Genomic DNA, 23,296 nt, shown 5'->3' on the forward strand with positions numbered 1-23,296 from the left:
AGCCTTTACTACAGATATCACATTCATGAGTGTTCAATCCAGTATGGATAGTCTGGTGAATATCAAAAGATGCTTTAAAACGAAATCTTTTATAACATATATCACATTTATATGGCTCATCGCCGGTATGAATTCTCATATGAACATCTAAACTGTATTTAAAAGGAAATGTTTTCGAACATATTTTACACTTGTAATCGTTTCCTCTTGTATGTTTTGTAATATGAGTTGTCATGAGTGCTTTAGTACGAAATGATTGATTACAGATACCACAAGTAAAAGGGGTTTCTCCAGTGTGTATTCTCATATGTTTTTTTAAATTTGATCCTGAAGTATATGAATTATTACAAACATTACATTTATAAGGTTTTAATTTATCATGATAATTCATAATGTGCCTTCTCATACCAGTTTTCAGAATAAATGTTCTAGAACATATGTCGCATTTATAAGGTTTTTCTCCTGTATGTTTCATTCGATGCGTTTTCAAAAATGAACGAGTAACAAATGCTTGATTACATAAATCACATTTGTAGGGCCTTTCTCCCGTATGAAATCTATTATGAACTAATAAGGCAGACGATGCTCTACAGCTATAATCACATACTTTGCATTTAAAAGATTTTTCTCCGGTATGAACTTTCATGTGTAAATTTAGAGAAGTAGTTACAGAAAATGATTTATTACAGATATTACATTTGTATGGCCTTTCTTCTGTATGAACTAACATATGTAACTTTAGTTTTGTAGTATTACTGAATGTCATATGGCAGTCTATACATTTGGGAGGTTCCAACATCGAGTGATTCATTATAATATGTCTTGTCAAATCAGTTTTTAAAATAAATGATTTACTGCAAAGTTTACATTTATAAGGTTTTTCATTAGTATGAATGTTTGAGTGTATTTCTAAACGGGTTACGTCAAAAAATTGTTTATTACAGACAGTGCATTTATAAGGTTTTTCTGCAGAATGAAGCAATTTGTGTCTTTTTAAATGTGATTTATTATAAAAAGATTTATTACAAATGTCACAAACGAATGGCTTTTCTCTTTCACTTGTATGAATTATCAAATGTCTTTTCAAATGTGATTTTAAACCAAATAATTTATTACAGAAATCACATTTGTGAGGTTTTAACCCGGTATGCATTTTCAAATGAACATTAAAACTTGCTTTATGTCCAAATTTTTGATTACATGTATCACATTTATACGGCTTTTCTCCAGTATGAATCCTCATGTGTATTTTCATATATTTATTGTTAGTGAAAATTTTATTACAAACACCACATTTGTTAGATTTTTTTTCTGTATGATTTAAAATATGCTTAATGAATTGTGCCTTATGATGAAACGATTGTTTACACTTATCACACGTAAACGTGGGGTTTCTATTATTTATTTTCATATGTCTTCTCAAACTTAATTCATCAGTAAATTTTTCACAGCAAATTTTGCATGTTAAAGTATTTTCTTCTAATATAGTGTTTTTTTCCGAATTCAAACGAGTAATCAATTCCGAAAAGTTGTTTTCGATAGTTATTATACTTTTATATTCATACCCATCGATAACATCGTTTTCGATTTTTATTTCAATATCATTTGAGTTGACTTTTTCTTCAGTTTCACATGCAATTCTAAAAAAGAAAATAATTTTATTTTTATATTTTATTATCTGTAAAGTAATCATGTTTGAAAATTATTGATTATTTTCTCACCCAGAAAAGATAAGTTATTATTTTAACAATACTCAAATATTACAAGTAGTACTCTTGTTAATATATCCTTTTTTTCGTTCTAATCTAAGTGTAAGGAGACAAAAATATATTATCCGAGATAAACATTTAATTGCTTTTATTCTCAATAACCTATTCCACTCAACACTTATTACCACAGAATTAAAAGTAAAATATTATTCTACCTATTCAAACAATTGTTTTTCATTTATTTATTCTTTATTGATAGAATAAAATCCAATTACAATAATAACATATAATAATTAATGTAGTGATATACAAATATTGAAATATATATGTTATTTTTTAAAGGCATAACAAATAATAAATAATGAGTAACATATCTATTTAGATAAAGAGGAAAAAAAGAAAAATAATAGAAATAAAGATGAGAAAGTACGATTCTGTTAAAATTAACAATACATTTAGTAAGTATTATTTAAATAATAAAAATGGAAAAAAAAAACTTTGCAGAAGTGGTTAAGGAACAGATCAAAATGTAATAGTGTAATTTGTAGACATTAAAATGTTAGAAGGGCAGTGTAATATAGATTTGGTTTTAACAATTGATAGATAGAACGTAGGTTTGTTTCTGGAGTTAATTGTATTTACTTTAAATTTAACTCTTCAAGCAGTTTTGAACAATCAATCAATTATGCAATAATTTGAATGAGAATTTTAAATTTAATGCAAAGCATCTGTTTTTTAAAGGATAAATTAAAAAAACATAACCAATTGTATTATATTCTAAATAAGGTGTTCTTTCTACATTACATTAATATGATAGATACCTTAAAAAATTATTTAGAATTGCAGAAAGGCTCATATTTTGATTGATATTGTCAGTGTGCCATATTAATGTAGCATAATCTATTTGAGACCTAACTAATGAAAAATATAACATTTTTAATGCTGAACTATTGAAGAAATCTATACACATGCATTTTAAAAAACCTAATTTCAAAAATGATTTGTTATGAACATAATCAACATGATAATTACAAGTCAATTTTGAATCAAATATCACTTTTAAATCTTTGATGTAGTGTTATCAGCTAAATTGAGTTTATTCATATAGTAATAAAAATAAGAGGTTTTTTTTTTTTTTTTTTTTTTAATGAATAAGAAACTGTGGAAAATTTGTTAATATTCAATGTCATACCATTCTCATAGCATCATTTATAAAAATTATCTAGATTAACTTTAAAGTTAATTAAATCTTTAATACGCTTCATTTTTTTTTAAAAAGTTTAGTGTCATTAGCAAATAATAAGCAATTAGAGTGTTTTAAAATATTAATAATAACATTGATGAAAAAAGTGAAAAGTAACAATGATAAATGATCTCCTTGGAGGAGGAAACTAGATAAAACTTAAATAAAATTTGATGTGAATTTTTCATATTTTACAATTTAAGTACAATTTATTAAAAAAGAGTTCGCCCAAGAAAGAAACAGATTATTAAAAACAATTGATTCTAATTTTTTTTACTAATAATTGATATTTGACTATCAATGCTTTTTCAAAGTCAGTGTATACAATGTCTACTTGAGTTTTATCATCAAAAGCGTTCAAGATAGTTTGTTTAAAAATACATAAATTAGTTACAAATGAGTGTTTTGGTCAAAAGCCATGTTGTTCATTGCAAATAAATATCTCACGCAAGGGAAATATTTTGTTACTGACAAATTTAGAAAATAAGTTAGGGAGAATTGAAATTTTAGAAATTGGTCATTAATTAAAAATATGAGATTTGTCAACTTTTTTAAAAATTGGTATTACATAAGACATCTACTATTGACCTAGAAATATATTAGTTTGGATCGATTTATTAAAAAAAAAAAGTTATAATAACAAAGAAAATAAGAGACATTTTTTTAAAAAATATTGCTGAAATATTATCGGGATCACTAGATAAATTCAACTTAATTGATCATAATTTATTGAAAACATTCATTTTAGAAATATTAATTGAGTTTAGATTAAATAAGTAATAATTATTTGTGATGCAATAAAATATTAAAATGTTAAAACATCTAGAAGTTTAATTTTGAAATTTAAAACTTTTGAATTTATATTTACTTTAAATATGCTTTATACATTATCAATAGTAATAAATTATCAAATTAAATTTTTATTTACAAGTTGAAGAATAAAAATTTTTAACATCTTCTATGATTCAATCCCTAAAAGAAAAATTAATACACTAAAAATCAGTTATTACATTTTTTTATAAAATTTATAGTGAGACTGATAACTATTGTGAAGAAAATAATGTGGTAATATTTGAATATAAAAAATGTAAAGTATCCACAAAGATTGATTTTACTGTAAACATTAAAGATTGTTGACATGAAAAAAGAATAATAAAAATTGTAAGTCTTAATATTGTTTTAGATTATTCATATAATGACTTCAATGATTGTTTTAATCAATAAACCTTAAATCTTATTTTTACTATAGGAAATGTTTTAATCAATTAAAGAAGAATTTAATGTATTTAGAAAATGCTATTTAAGTAAATTATAAACAATTTAATTGTGAAATTTAAGTATTTAAAAACATATCTAGATTATAATTAGGCTTCACTTCAAATTGTTTTTAATTGGATTCATTTTCTTAGTCAGAAAAATCAAAACACTATTTGGTTTTTAAATTTTATAATGTTATTGTAATTTTTATAGTTGGAAAGTTATTTTTATGAAATTAATAATAGTGAAATCTAAATTTTGAAGTAAAATGATTTAACTAAGATTTGATTTTTGTTGTTTATTGAAAGCCAAATGACCAATAACATAAACGACAAAATAAATGAAGAATTAAAAGTTATGATACACTTTCGAAATGTTGACTGGAATTGTAAAAAGTTTACTTAATTTTTGAAATAGTTAATAAAAATAGTGATTATACTTCAGTGTTATATATGTAAATGATTTAAGTATGATATAAGTTATAATTCATTTTTTAGAAATTTATCTTGGTCAGACCTGTGGAAAAATCCTAGGTATATCTAAAACAATACTTAATACTAATTTATAAAATATGGATCATTTGTATTTTAACTATGAATATATTATTTTAAGTAATATTAAAATTTAATGTACTATTAACTCTTTATGTAATAAAATATGTAATCACAAAAATAGATTATTATTTTTTTTTTTAAATGAATGTCAACACTGTATAATGCATTTATACAATTTATAATTTTTAACAATTATTTTAAAATTGTATAATTGTATATAACCTATGCATATAAATATATTATTAACTAGATATTGTGTGCACTTTTTTGTTCATAAAAAAGAAAAAAATTATATGGTGAAAAAAAATACTGAATTAATAAAATAAATGACTATTGACTAAAACAATGTTAAATATACATAAACATGTATTTCATTTGTATACTATTCTTTAAATAGTAAATCATGAACAGTATACTGATACTGCATAATAATAACTATATAATATATAACTGTATAATACCCATTTTTTTTATAAAAAATTAAACTAACAAGCTAAGAAACTTAATTTTTTTAGTTTGTCCAACTTTGTTTATTATGCTAAGTAAATGTTTATATGCAACTATTTGTATATGGTAACTATTTTTTAGATATTAAATTAGAATATTTTTAATATATGATTTTGAAACTTACATAAAAATGCTAAATGTGGTCAAATATTTTTATACAACTAAGCATCAGAAAACTTCCAAATTATTGTAATTATTAAAAAAAATGTTGATAAGTGTAGTAATAGTATAGTATACTGTAATATTTGTAATATTATGATTAATTATACATTAAAAGATATGTTTATAAGTGTTTTAAAAACTTTTTTTATTAAAATCAAAATATGTAGTATGTTTAAATGTCTTATTAAATTATGATATGAATATAATTCTTACTCTGATTGTAATGATTGACTATCATTATTATGGTCTGTTTCATCAATGAATTCCTTTTTAATTATTGTATTAGATAGCATCTTGAAACGAATGAGTTGGTGATCACGTCTAATAAGTGGAGCTAACAAACAATAGAACTGTTTGATATATGACCGTACCTAAAATAAATTGCAAAAAACTAATTATTTATTATTAGATAGGTAACTACAGTCTTAATTAGATACAATAAACAAATAAAATAATAAAATAATAATAACACATAGGCTTAGAAAATAAAGTTCTTTTAAAACAGCATTTGGTTAAAATTATATTTTGTAATTTTACACTAATAATGTATTTGCTTACTTGGAATTTACTGTGGAATCATTTACAGTTGTTCTTAATTGTTCCATATTAAATTATATCTTCTTTATTGTTTTTCAATCACTGTAAACATGAATCATAAAAATTATATACTTATAAGTTATATTGGTAATAGTAGCAGTTTGACAATTTTATTTGATCTGGGCAAGCCTAAAATATACCAACTACTACTATACAAATTTGATATTTTACAAAATAAAAAAAATCAGTTTTGCCGAGTTATTAGTGTTTTAATGTATTAATATATATTATTTACTCATAATATACATTTATTAAAATAAGAAATTATGTACCATGATATTATATATATACAAATGTCACTCTTTATTAAACAATAAAAATATTGTAACAAGATATTTTGTCTAATAAGTATACTTAACCTACCTATTAATATAATAAAGCAGTCCATATTCAATTTGATTTCATGGAAAATTTATTAATTACTTTTTCAAAGTTCAAATTAATATCTTTGTTAATTTTTTGAATTTATATTTTATTGATTATATGTAAAACTTGATATTATATTCTGGTATTTAGATTGATTTATAATAACAAAATTATCAAATGAAAAATCTAATGAATAATGATAGTAAAAGTATTTAGACAATATCTCTTTACGTCTTGTTAGTTCTTATAAAATATTTTAATATTTCAAGAAAAAATAATAAGTTACAGCTATTACAAAAAATTGCAATATAATTAAAGATAATCACTACATTACCTACTCCATATATTTTGCATATTATTCAAGCCTTTGCTAGTTGGTAGTAAGAAAGGGTGCAGGGTGCGTTTTTGTACTTTTTTTGTGAAACATATTTTTTTGCCATAAATAAAGTTATAACAACAATAAATATTTAAAATATCGGTAGCTAATATTTAAAAAATATACCTATTAGTTGTTGAGTCTATAAGTTATAAACAAAAGGACATTGCATTTTATTGTTAATTTAAATAACAATAAACTAAATATTAATTAAAAAAAAAACCCATAGCAAAATATATTTTTATTTAAATAAAATAAATAATATAAGTATACATATTGTTACCTTAGTGACAATATCTTGTATTTTAATTTTTTGTATTTTTCAGGAGAGACTTAAAACTGACTGACTGATTACAAATTACATTTACAATACCAAGTGACTACAATAAAAATGTTAAAATTTAAGTTTTATACATTTTCAATAGCACTTCAAGTTAAAATGTATAATAATATTCACTATAAAAAAAGGATGTGTGATGATCTGGTGTGGCGCGGTGATTGGCCTCAGTCACTGTAAATGTGTTCTGAAGTCAAGCATCAGCCGATATCGCCAGCTCTCGGATGGGTGACCACCCGGGTTCTTAGTGACGAATCCATGACGCACACTTACACACACGTGTTCCAACCATATAAACCGTACACAAAAAACTTACTGTTACTATCCAAAGCTAATGGCCTAAGTTGACGGGCTTAAAATAAGATCAATAATAAAAAAAGTATGTGTACAATGAAATTATATTATTAATAAGTAAAGCAGAGCATGATCAAATGATTAACAGAAAACTCGTGTATTTACCTGTTCTTGAATAAGCTGTTCTCCATTAATTATTAATTAATTATTGGAGCCATAAAATACAAGACGTACACAAGAGACAAGACTGGTCGTTACGTGATATCACATACAACGATACAACAATCAAATACGATGTAAACAAATACATTGCTTGGAGGGAAAATAAGCGTATTACCTCAATAATGGTTATAACCTGGAATGAAACGCAAAGAGAATATATAATTTTTAATACAAAAATGTGATTTTCGTAAAATTTGTATACATGAGATATTGCCAATAATGTTACGTTTTATTTTTTTTTTTTATAACTTTATTAATGTAACCAATGACAATTATTTATTGTATGTTAAGAAAAAAATATATTTGATTACGCGAGCTAAAACAACATTTATAATTATTTATATGTGCGACCTATATACTGATTAAAAATAAAGATAAACACAATTTTCAAGTCTCAAGGAATTATTGACATAATTACTTCTGAAATCGTCCCAATTAATTTTCGAGAATAAACATAAAATCAAAAATAAGTTTAATAAGTTTTTTTAAAATTTAAAAATCACAAATTCTTCAGCTTTAGCGTATTAGTATACGAGTATAAGTGGCCTATTAATGATTTTAAAATGGACTAAACATTTAGGCCTATCTCAAACTTGATTAAGGCACCTTAAAACATCTGTAGTAAAGCCTTTGTTGTAAAATCAAGATTGACTCGCCATATGAAAACTCATAAAGTGATTAACAAACTAAGAAAAACTACTATTGAAATAATAAAATGCACTTACATGGGAAAATAATTTTAAATTTTTTTATTTTGTATTAAACATATGTGATTTAACATTTTATAAGTTTCTATTTAAATATTTAATTTTGTTTTCTGAACTTGGCATTGCATATTCATAAACTCAACTATGGAAAAGATTTTTATACAATACTTACTTTAATTTTATATATTGCTAATTAAACAATGTAATAAGTAAATCACTATTTTTGTAATTTGTACAAGTTTTATAGGTATTAAGCTAATATTTAATATGCATTAAATGAAATAACACAATTGATAGACTAAAAAATGACCCATATTTCCCGGGCCGAAAAAATTCGCCAATCCGCCCCTGATTATTTTATATCATAAACAAAGTAGATACCTATCTTACACTAAACTAAAATTTCTAAATGTTTATAAAACAGTCAGTGTTGAATTTTCAACTTTGAAACCATGTCCATTAGATATAAAATTTAATTTGATTTTGGTTGCCTGATAATATAGAAGTTCAAAACAAGTAAATTTAAAAACAATACTACTCTACCATAGAAACCTGTCTCTTGAAATAGGCAATTGGCTAATGTATAAGTATATTATTGTATCTATTTTGTCTTTATTTTTTTTCAGTGTACCTATTTATAATGTTTATTTTTTATTTAGTTATTCAATTATGTATTTCAATTTTTATGATAAACTATTTAAATTAATTATTTTTAATTATAACTTTATTATTATGTCACCTTATTAGTTGCATTTATTTATCATGACAATAATATGAAACTTAATTTTTGAAACAATAATAAATATTTTGATTATTGAAAATAAAAAAACTTTAAACACGAGAATTTATTAATATGTTGCTTTAACATTTAATTTCAATAAGATTTTATATTATCTAGTATTAATATACATTAAGAGGTAGAACCATCAATTATAAATTAATAACAAAATTATAAAAAATCACTACCTACCATTTATTAGATGGTAGCTGGTAGTATTTTGAAAAAGTTATTACTATTTCATGTATTTATTAAGTTCAATACATCAAAAAAGAGTATTTACTGTATTTTGAATAAAAGTACATCTGGTGTCCAAAGATAAAATTAGATTTGTTTCATTGAAACTGAAAATCGCTGATAATTATATATAAGTATTCAATTCAACAATATCAAAGAAAAATATTATGTCACCCAATATCATCAATAAAATTCAATCCACGTATAAATCACGAAATATAATTTTATTTACTATGAATAGTTGACTCATGTACAATTATTGAATTATACATATTTTTCTCTCGTGTTCAATTAGGTACCTATACCTATCATTACTAATTATTTCAACATTTAACATGTTACAAGGTTTTTATATATTAGTGAAAGTTTTAATTCTTCGGCATCAGTATAGTTTAGTCCTTAAGTTTTGAATGTGTATTTACATCTTACATTTAATATGATTGGTAAGTAGCTCTTACTAAATACAAAAAAAATAATATTGTGTTATATTTTAAATTAGTTTACTATAAAATAAAATATATACTTTCTGGTTGGAATAAATAATATTAAAGCGTACTGCAATCATCTGCTGATAAAACATTTTATTATTTTTATCGATTGGTCAATTGTAAACAATATTGTGACAGTATATTTTAAAGTAGTTAATTTTATTGCGGTTATCAAAGTTTTAAAATATGAATTCTCGTCCAAGTTCTGCGACTAGTCGTAAGGAAACCATACGATTTAACAATAGCGTACTTAGAAAAAATGCCCGAATAATGAGATCTTTTCGAAAATGTTCGAGAGACTGCTGGAATAGTACTGAAACGAAAACCGCAGTATGTTTCTCAAAAAGTAGGTATGTGCAAATCTTTAGCTATATAGGTACAGTAGAACTCCCGGATTTGAATGTAAACTAAGATTCACGATTAATTTTTTGGTATATCGCAGACATTTATTTCACTTGTATTTAAAATATACTATTTATTAAACATATTAAATTATTATATAATATTAAAAGTTAAATATATTTATATATTATGTTAGTAGTTTTAAAAGTAAATGTTTCATTATCAGTATTATTGTAAAAAAAAAAAAAAAAAACAGGACGGAAGAAGTAAATAGTTTGGGTTTAAAATAAATAACTTTTTGATTGATGATTACTGATCACCGCTGTGTAAGAAATTTGAAAATATTGGAATATACTAAACGTATTGAAAATAAAATTTCACGTATTATATTATTATTATTATACTAATAATAATGCACGTGCATTTAATTATGCGTGAATCCGGAAATTTATTACACGTGTACTCATGAATTTAACGTCACTTGAAATAATCGCCTAAAAAGTTTATGGTGATCTTACGATTTTTATCGCAAGCGCGTCATTTAGTAGTTATGGGAAGCAGCAGGGTGCATCTTTTTTTCATAATAAAACGTTTTCGTTGGTTTGACAAACGTAAACTGAAAGTACCAATATGTGTTTTAAATCTTATAATGAGACCGTATTTCGCACCTTGAATTTTGTATTTGAATAGTTTTTATTTTTCAAATATTTACTTAACCGAATTTGTGGTTTGGCAACAATTGACCAATTATCAATAGAAAATTGACACCTCACAGTTAGGTAGGTGCGTGAAGTTAGGTATATAAAATATGTACCTATTTGGTAATGTAATAATAATAGTAATAAATAAGAATAACAATAGTAATATTATTATTTTACATGTTGTCGCTTGTAAAAACTACAGCCATGGGCAATTGTGTTGTTAAGAAATCATTAAAATTGACTCATAAAAATTTCAAAAAAAAAAAAATTCTAATAATATTATTCTTAGTTGTTAACTAAGAAATTGTAAATTAATATATTGATCTATTATTAGTCACTCTTGATTTGTAAATAGGCTTAACAGTATAGCAATGCGTATATGTATTGAATTAATTTGCACAGCATTTCCGTGTTTACTATTCGTGTATACCTACTCAATACAGTAGATATTATTGGTATTTGGTATATTATGGTGCTTTAATGTATACCTACATATATAGGCGGGGTAAAATCTAATCTAACGTTTTAAAACGATATAGAAATATTTTTACATCAACAAGTGAAATAAAGCTGCTCTATCGTACCCCTTAATTCGATTTTTTTGTTGACCGTTTATTGTATCAGCCGACTCTCACTAGTTCTTATTGTAATTTGCATTGTTCTACTTTTACTCAAACTAACAAATCCACAATGATTACTGCAATATCATTACATGTCACGCACACGATAAATCGAGAGCTAACAATAAAATCGCTCACAAAATCACAACCATAACGAAAATTAATTTTTTCACCACTACGCAACAGTGCTCAGAATAGCGGCGGCTCCCAATGCAGCTCCGGAGACGACGACGACGACAGAGAGACGTGCTATATCAGTCTATTCCAAGTGTGCATGAACTATATGTTTCCTAAAGCGTTTCCCATGCCAACCACCGAGTATCGGTTCAGGATCAAGAACGATTGTTTTATTTCAGACCCGACAAAGAAGATCACCGGGAAAATATTGTCGCCGGTGGGCAAGTACTCAAAATTTCCGAAAGGAATTTTCCTTCTATCCCCCTCGGAAAACCGTGTGATAAAATTATATTGTCCCGGAGACAAAGATAATCGTTCGAAATGTCGAAATGTCGAAATGTCGAAATAAATGATATAATAAATAGCATTATACAGTATAGGTATGCGATTTACTGTGTTATGATTTATATTACCGTTTATAAGTTACACGTTAATAATAAATATATAATATATAGTCAGTGTGTTGAGAATCTATAATTGAAATCGTATTTATATAAGATGTATGTTATAGTAAAGTTGTAGGTACCTCAACATATTTTATCTAGATACTAAGACAATTATATTTTACTTTTATCAATAGATAAGATAATGATTGCCTATATCTATATCTTACTTTCATTAAGAATAACAATTATAATATTAAATTGAAATAGATTAAACCATATTTTTTTCATAAGATTTAAATACAATTATGTATCTATACGTAACGAAAATAAACATAAATAATTTAAATAAAACAAAAGTCAAGCATTTTGAGCTTTTACCAATTGAATTAATAAGATTATTTGAATTAAGTATTGGGTGGCGTATTCTTAACCGTTTACATTAAATGTAGAATGTAATATTGGATAAACTTATTTATTTATTTTATATTATGCTAAAATGACGAATTTACGTATATACAGATTAAAAATAAAATACAAGTTCGTAAAAACGAATAATATCCATTTCAATTTTAATGGATATTTTTAAGTTATAAGAATATTTAAAACATTTTAATTTATGAAAATGGGTGATTAAATATTTTAAACTGCAGTTAGTGTTGCGTTATTTTCGAACACACACATACTAGATATAACTATTCACTATATGTATAAGTAGCTATTGTCCGTCGCGTAGTAGTTATACGCAGATGAAATATGTATATAATATGTGCTGCGTTTTCGCATTTTTTGAGTGTTAATCGTATAAATACATTTGTTTGATTTTAAATAAATCATTAAGTTCATTCCATACATCACACTGAATATACTAAATTATCACAACTAAACTGTCTTTTAAATATATCGATGTATCATGTATGTACAACTTAAACGAATTGTTATATTATTCATGGAGGTCAGTTAGAATCCCACGCCACTATAGTAACAGACTAATACATATTGGTTATTATTGCTATATTCACTATTAAAATACCATTACTACATACAAAAGTGACACTATGTGTGCATTAGTAAGGTCTAAGTTGTGCAATTTCGTATACAACTTTTACTTTCGTAATTTAATAAAATTACAAGCTATTGTTATTATTTTATTTTTACTACATAATATTTTAAGTCAACCAATGTTATATTATCGTCGTTTAATCATTTTAATTAATTCATTGATAATACGGAAAACTAAAATACAAAAAAGAAAAAAAAATTGTAAAAATATGTGCAGTATAAAAAATTAGAAGTGAGGCAATGGTTATTAATGAGCTCATTAAATTACGTATATACGCATTTTAAAATATAGACTTTTTACTGTTCTAAAAACATATACACATCGTTCTTAAAGTAATAATGTTCAATTTTAATTACACCAGCTATAATTTTACAAAATATTTCATATTACAATTATAATCATACAATGTTATCACAAATATATTGCTATTAACTTTTAGTTATATAGCAATGTTTCTATTTTAGTTTTTAATCTAATTTATAAAATATAAATTTATAGATGAGACGAAAAAAGGAGAATTAACATAAATATGTCAGATATTATATATAATTAATTATTAGCTAGTTTAAATGTTTATAATAATACATAAATCGTACGTTGAATAAGAAGAACATAAAATACTGTTATTAGTTCTTTTGTAATAAATATTTTACGAGGTAAGCAAATAAAGTTACAATATTTTATGATTTTACTGAATCTAATTAAAATTAAGATTTCATGTTGTCAATTATTTTAAAGAAATCGTCTTAAAAAGTCACATAGGGCTGCAGATAGTTATAATGTTTATAGTAATGTTGTAACTTTACTATCGGAACGATAAAAAGGTCACAAAACTCAAGGCGAATAAAAGGACTAAGCCTCAATAACTTAGATTATCAATAAAATTATTTATATAGTAATGTGTGGTTTAATTAACATATACATGTATATTATAATGTTATTAACTATACAATGTTAAATCAAGGTGTAAGACTCTGGACTCATGAAATTGGTGTACCATAATTACGTGTCGTGGGATAATAATTATCTATTTTTATTGGATTATTATAACAAAATAAAATATGGTTATCGCGAACAATCTAAGATCCATTCAAAACTATTTGTTTTAACTTAATGATTTACTATTGATCTCAAAAAATATAAAGTTATAGCGTTTTTGTTTCTAAATCTTAGATGCATGACTACCTGCAGGGAATTTCAGCAACACATATGTCCTACTTAGCCATATTGTCTGAAGATAAAAAATAGTATCTAGTTAAAATCTCTTTTAACATAAAAAAAAATTATGCCAAAATTTTTATGTCCCCACGAATAATTTTTTTGAACTAGACAAAATAATGAATATTCATATTAAAATATACAATTTCGCGAAAATTTAATTAAAAAAAATAATAATTTTATATTTTTTGGTTTTTAAATAAACTATTTATAAAGAATTTAAATATGGGTAAATAAGTTTGAATATTTATTTATTTATTGATTTTATTTTAAGCCCGGTAACTAAGGCCATTAGCTGCGGAAAGGAACAGTAGGTTTTTTTGTGTAAGCCGTAAGGTTTGGTTAGTACTTTTGAAACACGTATGTGTATGTGTGTGCGTCACGGATTCGTTACTAAGAACTCAAATGGTCACCCATCAAAGAGCAAACAACGCACATTAGTGACTGAGGCCAACTACCATGTCACACCAGGCCACAACTTAAATATTTAAGACATATAAATATTTAAAATATAAATTTTTTATTTACCAATTAAGAAATATAAAATATTTATAGTCACAATATAATTAAAACATAAAGTTTAAATTTGCAATTTCAACTAAATTTGTAATATATTAAATTATTTAAATTATTTTGTAATTGAAAATATTTAAAAAGTACTAATTATTTTAGTTTTTATTTATGTTTTAGAATTTAATATTAATTTTTTCATAAATAGCTCATACTGAAATCAAAAAATTTTAAATATGTATAAGTACAATTTTTTTTTTAGCCATTTTACGTTCAAACTTGGACAAAATTGTCTGATTTATAATAACATTTTTAATCAATAAATAAAGATATTTTTTATTTTATTATAATTAAAATAAAATATTCATAGAGACCTAGAATTTTTACGTATAATATTATATTATATCTAATATCCGTACAATGAGATTTTCAAATTCAGTGTTTTCGCAATAATAAATTCAACTTTTTGAATAAAAGTAGAATAATTTACTTTAATAGTAATAGAAAAAAAATCAATAAAATTTAGTGATGTTATAAGCTTATAAATTATAGATCATTTCCATTTAGAACCGTTTTTCCACGTAACATAATATATCAATAAATTTAAATTTACCATATTTATTACTGTGACTCAATGATAGGTACCTATACTACTCACTCGCCCATCTTTTTTTTTTTGTTTGTTATTTTATTTTTTTAATTTATAAAATTCAGAAAGTAGTTTATATCTGGAAAACACCCTAAAAGTTGAAAATTGAAGCATTTTTACTATCTTAAATGGCGATAACAGTTGAAAGATAGATAGAAACACAAATCATTGCTAAACCAATATATTCATTGTTCTTCTTTGAATCTATTAATCTAAGTCTATATTTATTAAAAATAATGTTACATAATTTGTATATATTTTTATGCATATATTATTGTTATATTTCTGTCCATAACACAAAATAAGGAAATATCGATTAGCTGACTACTTACAATAATTATTTGTCATATTATAATTACACAAAGTATACAATGTAGATGTGTACTATAGTGTACTATAAAGTATAATTGCAAGCAATTTTTTGAAATGGACGTCCAATGTACATATTTTCATGTATTTTTAAGTATTTTCACAGTATGAACGAATTTCACTATTTATGAACTGTACTTATATGTTCACAAAACAATTAATAGGTGGATAGAGGATACAATATATATATATTTTCAACAGTCTAGATGTATTGACGAATTCTTGTCCTTACGCAAGTTTTGTTTTTGGAGGTAAATTATTGTAATTTTTTTTTATGCAACACTATATGACATTAAATTTCTAACAATGTATTTATTTTTCCCTTCTATGTAGGCATATAGGCCAGGTTATTGGTACGACGAAAAGAGTACTTGTGTATTAATAATATATATTTATAATAATAATAATAAGCTATAACAACTGCTACTATTAATAATAAACTATATTTATAATTATGACAAATGGGCTTAGGGCCGTAATATGTATGACGATAATTGTTTTATGTGAATCTTGAGTATTTTAAGTAGTATTAACTTGCGCCGTGCTACGTATAATGTATACAAATAGTATTTTGTGTTGTATATGCTTTGCCCCGTCATATAAACAATTTATTAACCATACTAGTATTATAGTGTATAATTGTATTGTTATTCTGTTAAATGTTATTGGTAATTATTTTAAATTTAACCATCAACTAAGAGGTGCATAATTGATTTTGTCTTTGAATAACACTTTTAAATAAATTTTCAACTGGTTCTTGGTGGCACAATTTTATTTTTTGTTTCATAGTGACTTCAGAAACTATATTGAACCTAAAATATAACAAAAGTGAACTAAATATTTTTTTAATGACATAATATTTATATTCATAATACTATCGCTTTTTAAAATTATTTTGTATTTATAATCGTTTTGATTAATGAATTATTAGATTATCTCATTATTTTTTAACATCGATGACGTAACGCATGTTGATTGTTACAATAATAATTAACTCTATTTCGATTCGCTTAAAACAATATGTTTTTATTGTTAAGTTTGCTCACAAAAACTATCCAATATCCAATTCGATTTAATCATAAATTAGTATTAAAATATGTTTGTCAAAGCATCAAAAATTTCTGAAGGTAAATTTGTAAGTTATAAAATATTTTATTATTATTATATTGGTTTTTAGATAGGATTGTACTTAGGTAGTATAAATTCTAAAGTATCGGCGGAAAATTATATAGTAAAATTTCCATAATATAACAATTTATATTTAAGAAAATATTTTTGAGCACCAAACCAAATTTCCAATTTAATGAAATTTTTTCTATGATATTTTTTTTCCTCTCAATATAAAAGTTTCATTATATATATTTTATGGTTTTTAGAATCAGAGCGTACTGTTAAATAAAATAAATTAGACCTAATATAAAATGAATAAATTCCGAGTAACAATTATTTTTAGTATAGAAATTACTAACCTAATTTAATATAACCATATCGATTTAAACTCAGTCTGAGAATATCATTATTCATCTGCTACAGTCATGGTCATCAAACATTTTAAACTATTCAACATTTTCAAATTCGAAACGGTTTGCGTGTCACTTGAATATATAAACTCAATTTATTTTATTTAAGCAAAGAAGTGCAATTTTATTAAATTATCTGTACCTAAAGTTTTAAATGAATTATTTAGATGCAAACAAAATAATTTAATATAAATTAAAATTTAAAGCATACAATACTTGTTGAGAACAATACTTGTAATACAAATAATAAAATAATAAAAATTTTTTAAAACTAGCTGTCCACACAGTTTAAATATACAGTAAAACCTCTAAATACCAGACACTCTCGGTCGCCTTAATTTTGTCCGTTATTTAGAGGTGTCCGCTATTCAGAGGGGGAAAATAACTTGCAGAAATTAATAACTATGTACAACATTATTTATATGTATAAAAATGATGTATGTATATTATTTTTATTATTTTAATACAAATATTTATTATACATATTATGTATTATTTAAAGTTATGATATTATATTATCTATGTAAAAATTAATGAAAATGTTAACAAAAATAAACATTTATTGAAAAAATCAGTTACTTTAGCTTGTTTAAGACCTTGATGCATAATCATTTCATGTATCGAAGCATTTTCTAATTCGATTGCGTTGGAGAACAGTGAAGTGTTCTGTATATCGATAGAAGAACATAAACTGTTGAAAAATCGTATGAAAAATGTTTTTATCGACGCGATAACGGACGGATTAGATAAACTATAATTGTACATAGTATATTAATGAATAGTAGTCAGATTATATAAGATAGTTAGATAGATATTTATTGAGGCATTCCACGATTATTCAACATTTACGATAAAAATCGTCAAAATCAAAAATTAAATTGCCATAAAAGTGTCCGTTATTTAGAGTGTCCGGTATTTAGAGGTTTTCCTATATACAAGTGGTGAAAATGTCCCCGTTCCCATAAAAAACGTTCGCTATTTGAAGGTGTCCGTTATTTAGAGGTGTCCGTTAATGGAGGTTTCGCTGTATATAAAAAAAAGTTATGAAACAAAAAAAAATTAATCGAAATAGGTTAGGCTGTATTTCTTTTTTATCATCAAATATATTGTATTATATTATATACACTTAGTTCCGGTACCTACATTTTTATCATATATGGTGTACTTAAATTATTTTGTTTTCTAACGTTCTTTCATAATTTATTTCAGTTGTAACAAGATATTTTGAAATACATTAATCGTTTAAATGTAATATAGAAATATAATATATTTATATATTATTATCGTATAATAATTTCTTATTTCGTTGTTTTTATAGGTGCAACACGCCAACACGTTTGGACCAAGCGTTTATTTGACGTCTGTAAATACATTTTAAAATTAAGCACGTGTTCGAACTCAAGACCTAAACTAGTAATCATCATAAGTGCATTATTATAAGGGCAAGTTTACTATAGATATAAAACGTCATATACTCATATATTACAATTATATATATATATATATACACGATATACCCGACTCATGTGTTTGACATAATATCTGTTGCAGCTGCCCGAAAATCAAAATCGTATTTTGTTCCATGTGATAGATGATTAGAATATGTATTATAGCTATACTATTTTGCAATGAAAATGTCAGTTAAGCAATCGGTTGATTTTCATAGAAACTTTTGAATGGGTAAACAATTATATTAGTTGAATACTCTCAACTCGAAGGTTAAATTAATTTTTTGGTTACTTGAAAGTCAAAAGAATTACAATAATAATTAAAATAAAAATGTACGTATATAAATTATTAATTACATTCTCGATTATCAAATGTAAAAATAAGCTGTATAATACATGCCGTGAAATCAATTTCATAAATGAAATAAAATAAATAATAAAAATAAAACACACGTGAATGGACAAACACATAATACTTCGGTCGTTTTTCAGTGAATATTAATTGTGACTCACACCATTTTATCATAATTATTAAAAAAAAAACTAAAAAAATTTATTAAAATTACAAACAAAATAAATATCAATAAATTTGAATAGATACGTACAAATTGTATTTATCTCTTATATTTTTACGGAAATAAGAAATACAATGTATATATTTATTATTTTAAATGACTGAATAATAAAATATATTCCATAAATTCATGAAATCAAATAACAAATATCTCTAAATTTACATTTAAAAAAATATGAATATTTTTAGTCGGTAGAATATTTTTTATAGCCAGTTCTAAGTAAGTATAATGGGATGGTTATTTTTTTTTTTTTTTTTAGAATTTAGCTAGATATAGTTAATATTAAAATATAGACTGGTAACCAGAATTATTATATTTTAAATTTTACAAAACTATCATTATTAGTAAATGTACCGTCTAAAAAAAAAAAAAATACTCTGGAACTCCAATTTCTTCTAAAAGATTTTATCGGTTTGCGTGCATCCGTATTATTATTGTCGTAAACTTGACCCGTCAATAACAGGTAAATAACAAATGTGTTGTATTGAAAATTCAATCCCAATCGTCTTAGTCGATAGAAATAATGCATGACCGGCATGGCGCCAAACCCACACCCTTATGTCTTCAGAAAACGATAGTATATTATAGTTTTATGTACAATAAATCTAATACAAAGACTTTACATTGTGGCGGCTGTTATTCGTCTCTTTTCTTTCTCCTTGTAAATAGACATCGGTGTAGCTATGTAGATATTTAGGCTACGGTGTACTGTCTACCAAAAAGGATTTATCATTGGATTTCATCGTTACATTACAGCGATTGATTATTTAATAAAAAAGAAAACGAGTGTAATTGATTATACTTAAAATTCTTTTGACAAGGGTCGATTCAAGTAGGTGGTCCATGAGACATATATTTTATACAATACCAGTTTTAATAACTTCGGCGCCACCACGATCAGATTTGCAGGTAGTAATAATGCATCTAATCGTATAAACACGGTTACTGGAAATCCGCTAAAATAGTACAAAAAAATGAAACAACAATCAAAAAGTAATAACTACCTTAAGTTATAATTTTGATTTGCTATATTATTAAAATAATATACAACTTTATAACTTAACTAAAATTTATAAACATACTATTGAAATTAAAAAAAAAACTTATTTTTTATTCCTATTTTCTTTGTTTTATTTTATGGGAATAAATTTAAAAAAAAACATTTCTAAAAGATAATTAGGAAATCTGATATTAATTAAATAGTTTTCAAAAATTCCAGTAAACTAGTCAAATGCACAAATAAAGTATATTTTATACGTAATTTAAATATTCGGATATCAGTTTACAGGTCAAGTTTTTTATGACTTGAAAAATCGAAAACAGTGGTATCTCGAATTAGAAAATATAATTTTAAAATTATTACTATGGTTACATTTTTTGAATACCTATCTATTAACAACGCTTATATATATTTTGTAAATTCAAATGTTACTAAATTACCTTGAAAAACTCCAATCAAAATTTCTAAACTACTAAGCATCTAACACGACATGGCAAGAATTATAACCTGGTTTTTAATTTTTATACAAAAACTTAACATGGCGGGCTCACGAATAAATACATTCATTATAATATGTATTTCTCATTCACACGACTTGACTAATAATTTCATTATTTATTATCATAATATTGACCTAACCACTTTTACACTACTTACTTATTACTTGTATAAATCAGTTACTTTAAAAAAGTACTTATATTTAATCCAAATGTTATTTAGGAGACATTAAGGATTCTGTAGTTCGTTTTAAAGTAATTTTTTCAAAGTATGTATATATATATATATATATATATATATATATATAAACGATTACTAAGTACTAGTCTACAAGTAATATATTTCTTGAGTTATGGTGAGCAGTATAGAATGGTACAGATGGACCCGAAAACTTCGGTCTACTGTTCTGTCATTCCCATCATATTATTACCCTTTATTTTTTTTATAAAAAATGAACTACTTCTCCAAAATTTGATTTTTATACACCGAAAAATTAGAAGAATTAATATGATATTAAAAATGTATATTGTTTTCAAAAAACAAAAACAAGTAAAATATTAAGTGAAAATATATATATTTTTATTTAAAGAAAAGTCGTTTTGCTGCCGTTAAATTATATAAAAAAATACTTTCGAAATCGTTTATATTTTTCAAATTTATAAATGATCTCTGATTAAAGAATCTTCCTGTATAGCAAATGCATTTATATCTCTTTTATGTAAAACGTATTATAAATAACATATTATGAGAGATAGTTTATAATATTACAATACTATGGCATATTATGGATTGCATATATTACTCATTCAGTTATTCGGATTATTTTAGGAGATTTTTGTTTGTTACAAAACTACATAAAAACCGACTAATAAAAAGAATGTCAATATATAAAAAAAAAATAACCTTGTAACTATATATATAATATATATATATTACAGAATTGGTACCTACACTGTATTTATTATTTATAGTACAGATGGTATGGCGAGTATTATCGTGTGGACTACAACTGGTGTAGTAGGTATAATGTATAGGTATAAACACTATAAATTATACATTACATAATATGTTATATAGCTGCAGTTTTCTATTTCTTTCCGATCTCTGCACGAGCGCTGTACAATGCAATAAATTAATTATAATATTGTTCGATTTATTATTGAACCTCACATATATAGTGTGCGAGACATGCGTTGAATAAAATAAGTAAATAATTAAGGTAAAAATAAGCTTCATGCACAAAATATGTACTATAAAGTATAAAGTATCATCTTTGACTTCAACGAGTTTTATTTATTTATTTATTTTTTTATGTTCAATTTCTGATATTCATATTATCGTTATTTAAAGTTTTAAACTTTATTTTCCTATACCCAACGAAAATTAAATAAAAAAATTTACAAGTATTTATTAACTATGTTATTTTCATAAAATTGCACAAATAAAGCAATTTACACATTCGGGTGTAATGGTTTGATAAAATAGTATTAATTGTTATATATGTGACAAAATCAGGAAGATGAATTAAAAATGTGGAAACATATCCTTAATCTTAAGAATACACATTTGCTCTATTATATGTATACTATTGTAGTGAGTTACCTTAGTAAACTTAAGTATTAGTTTTTTTTATGTTACCTAACTTATTACTTAACCGGGATAGCCAAAATATACAGGCAAAAATGTATGGGAAAAATTGCCTGTACTAGTGCATCGAAACTTCTCCTCCTCCCATCTCACCAAAAATACCAAAAGAACTGAATGATATTTTTGGTAAATCATTATTTGTCTATAAGAATTAAATACAAAAAACGATGTGTATTAAAAATTTAACATAAATAACTCTTTAAATTAGCCATACCAATGTCTACGTTCATTAAAACTAAAAATTTTAGAATTTTAGAATTATCTGCAATTAAATAATTCAAATAAATTTGAAGTAAAGTAATAATATAAAGAACATTTTCGAAGGTGGATGGAATGGATCTGTGAACTTTTAGAAAGTTTATATTCCATTGGTATGTTAACTAAGACGTCTCATCTTTGAGCAATAGAATGAAATAAAATTAATTGTTCTCTGACTTCAATCTACGTAATAAATAATATTTATAAGCAAATATATTATAAAATTAATATTATTGTGGGTTATTTGAGGATTGAGGGTGACTGGCGAATATTAGAAAGAACCGTTTGACAACCGAGTACCGAATTATATTGGCGAAGGTTTGGAAACGCACTAATCCCTCCATTCGAACTACGAATTAGTCTTAGTGATTCAATTTCATGGACGCGATTTTGCAACGGTTTAAAAATATTTAAGTGGTTTTTTTTTTACTTATCTTAAATAGAAGTTTCGTTCCGATACGAATAACAATTGTTTTATATTTTG

The 23,296-nt window shown here is 24.3% G+C and overlaps 2 protein-coding genes across 2 annotated transcripts; one reads left to right on the forward strand and one right to left on the reverse strand.

Moving 5' to 3' along the window:
• Positions 1-9: 9 nt before the first annotated feature.
• On the reverse strand, positions 10-7,836 carry LOC112599532 (zinc finger protein 160-like; the record flags this gene model as incomplete). The annotated part of the gene is made up of 4 exons (XM_025346459.1): positions 7,568-7,836; positions 5,991-6,071; positions 5,646-5,803; positions 10-1,640 (listed from the first exon to the last, which is right to left on the reverse strand). Coding segments are annotated over exons 3-4 (1,711 nt in total), but the record flags the coding sequence as incomplete, so codon positions are not given.
• Positions 7,837-10,020: 2,184 nt separating this feature from the next.
• Positions 10,021-12,023, forward strand: LOC112599534. Its single transcript, XM_025346461.1, has 2 exons — positions 10,021-10,184; positions 11,684-12,023. The coding sequence occupies exons 1-2, from the start codon at positions 10,021-10,023 to the stop codon at positions 12,021-12,023; spliced, it is 504 nt and encodes a 167-aa protein (XP_025202246.1).
• Positions 12,024-23,296: the final 11,273 nt, after the last annotated feature.

Source organism: Melanaphis sacchari, unplaced genomic scaffold (genome assembly GCF_002803265.2).
Source record: "Melanaphis sacchari strain LSU unplaced genomic scaffold, SCAv2.0 Contig536_pilon_pilon, whole genome shotgun sequence".
NCBI classification, from domain to species: domain Eukaryota; kingdom Metazoa; phylum Arthropoda; class Insecta; order Hemiptera; family Aphididae; genus Melanaphis; species Melanaphis sacchari.

Excerpts from the sequence above, each read along its gene's own strand:
- LOC112599534 (XM_025346461.1), top strand. The coding sequence starts at position 10,021 with ATGAATTCTCGTCCAAGTTCTGCGACTAGTCGTAAGGAAACCATACGA. Across the intron at positions 10,185-11,683 it reads GTATGTTTCTCAAAAAGTAG|TGCTCAGAATAGCGGCGGCT; the intron begins GTATGTGCAAAT and ends ACTACGCAACAG.